Source organism: Chaetura pelagica, unplaced genomic scaffold (assembly GCF_000747805.2).
Source record: "Chaetura pelagica isolate M959 unplaced genomic scaffold, ChaPel_1.0 scaffold104, whole genome shotgun sequence".
NCBI classification, from domain to species: domain Eukaryota; kingdom Metazoa; phylum Chordata; class Aves; order Apodiformes; family Apodidae; genus Chaetura; species Chaetura pelagica.
The window spans coordinates 3,555,993-3,558,481 of NW_009953786.1; the positions used below are offsets into that span (position 1 = coordinate 3,555,993).

The 2,489-nt window shown below is 39.3% G+C and overlaps 1 protein-coding gene across 1 annotated transcript in view; it reads left to right on the forward strand.

Moving 5' to 3' along the window:
• LOC104391584 (leukocyte elastase inhibitor-like) overlaps positions 1–1,868 on the forward strand; it is a 5,224-nt gene extending 3,356 nt beyond the window's left edge. The window contains exons 4-6 of the mRNA XM_010000905.1: positions 5–192; positions 558–725; positions 1,467–1,868. Of these exons, the coding sequence (XP_009999207.1) occupies positions 5–192; positions 558–725; positions 1,467–1,868 (758 nt within the window). The remainder of the gene's footprint in view (positions 1–4; positions 193–557; positions 726–1,466) is intronic.
• The last annotated feature ends 621 nt before the right edge of the window (positions 1,869–2,489 follow it).

A 2,489-nucleotide genomic window follows, 5' to 3' on the forward strand; every position in this document is an offset into this window, starting at 1 on the left:
GCCTTCCTACAAGACTTGGTTGTGACTTTCCTTTTCTGCCCCTCTGCAGGCAAAATCCCTCATCTGCTGTCTGAAGGCTCAGTTGACAGCAGGACCAGGCTGGTGCTGGTGAATGCTATTTATTTCAAAGGGAACTGGGCAGAGAAATTCCAAGAAGCTGACACGACTGACATGCCATTTCGGTTAAATAAGGTAATACAGCTACGTCTTGGTGGTATCTATCTAGTGAGGAGGTGAAAGAATGTAAGTTCTGAAGTGAAGCTTTGCTTACAGATATAATAATAATAATAATATCACCTAAATCTTGAAGACATTTTTTTCTGGTTTTGTCCTATAGAAGCCAAATGAGAAGGAAATATTATACAAACTCATTCTGTCTTCAGAAGGAACTGTATCAAACAGGCAGTCAGGAGTCTGACCAAGACAGTTTTATAATCACCTGATAGACTGGAGGAAGAGTTTTTGTAATAATGCAACTTTGAACTTAGCTGTTTCTTATCAGTTCTTTAAATTAGTATTTTCTCAACTCTTGCTTTTGGTACCTTTTATCCCTCCAGAATGAAAGGAAGACGGTCAAAATGATGTACCAGAAAAAGAAATTTCCTTTTGCCTATTTCCCTGACGAGAAGCTCCGTGTTCTAGAGCTGCCTTATGATGGAAGAGAACTTAGTATGATCATCCTGTTACCTGATGACATTGAAGATGACTCCACTGGCCTGCAGCAGGTGACCTATCAAGCTAATGCAGTCATTTACTGGATTCATTTCTTGAATGGCCGTTCAGAATTAAAGCCTTCATGTATCCCTGTTCTCAGAGCCCCTTATCTATCAATATATTCCTAGACAGGGCTCTTTGAGCACTGCAATAAAGAGCATGTGCCTGTGCTGCACCAGGAAGAGGTGTTCTGGTTTTACAGCTTGAGTGCCTGTGTCCTTTTGCTTGCTGAACCCAACCATGAGGGAGACTTTGAAAACAAAGTGAACTGTGAGAATTAACTTGCCTTGCTTAAGTTTTTCAATGATAGAAATTCTGTTTCATTAACTTTGAAAGCCTTTTTATTTCTTAGTGTTAAAGTAGTGAGAGTGTTTGCCTTAAATGACCAGGAATGCATTGGTTCTTTGAGCTCTCTGATTATTGTTTTTGTTACTAGTTTCTGATTGTGTAATTTCATTTAGTTAGATTAAACAGTAAGAAAGGCTGGGTTCAGTTGCTATCATTGCGTATTTTTCCCTCGTGTATGTTGCAGCAAGAAGCAAATATCTGCTTTACTTTGTCAAGTAAAACTGCACTGACTTCATTTCAGTAGCATTTGTTTGATCTACATGGAGCTGTGAAATATGAGTGTGGTCATTTTTGCACAGTTGCTTTTTAGCTGTACAGTTCTCTAGAAAGCCTTGTAAATGTTCCTGAAAATGAAGTATTTCTACACTGGTGATATGTAATGATGTGTGTCTTTCTAATTCTAGCTGGAGAAGCAGCTTACCTTAGAGAAGCTCCAGGAATGGACACGTCCAGAGAATCTCTATTCTACTGATGTTCATGTGCATTTGCCAAAGTTTAAGCTAGAAGAAAGCTATGACCTTCAATCAGACTTGCGTGCTCTGGGCTTGTTGGATGTATTTGACAGTGGCAAGGCTGACTTGTCTGGAATGTCAGGGGCACGAGACCTTTCCCTCTCTAAAGTTGTCCATAAAGCTTTTGTAGAGGTGAATGAGGAAGGCACAGAAGCTGCAGCTGCCACTGCTGGCATTGCTATGTTCTGCATGGTTATCGAAGAAAATTTCAAAGCTGACCATCCTTTCCTTTTCTTTATTCGCCACAACCCCACTCGGAGCATTCTCTTCCTTGGCAGATATGCTTCTCCATAGAAGGGAACCTGGGAATTGCAGCCTAGTCCTTCATTTTGTTAAAAACCTGGCTCCCACATTAGTTGGATTTGGATGTACCAAGTTAATGCTTCTGTCTTGAATTCCTAGCAACTTTGACTAAGATTCCACCTTGCTCAGTAAAATGGCCACAGAGAAACTGAGGAGTAATATATTTTTCTTGAGATTGACATAATCTTTAATAACTAGAAAAATCTGAACTGTAGGCAGATAAAATGTTTTGAAATTGGACTAGAAATAGAAATACTTCCCTTTAAAGCACAGGATCACCACATATGCATCCTTGCATGAGTGTCTCTGTATTGACAGCACCCTGTTGTGGTAATTTATAAGAAGCCAGTCATTCCTTATGCATGTATATTTGGATGTTTCTGCAAAGCTATTCTGCCCCTTAAATCTTGATTTTCAAAGATATCTCAATAAAATGCTTCTAGGCAACAAAAGGCATGTTCCTGATCAGCTGAGTGTACACAGTTCTGTTGTGAAATAGAAGGTCAGATAACATTTGTTTAGAAACATCTATTAATAGAGAAAGGATTAAGCTGGTTAAAGAAAAGTAACCCCTTCCAGTAATTAGCCAGAGAATTTGCAGAACAGCTTTTG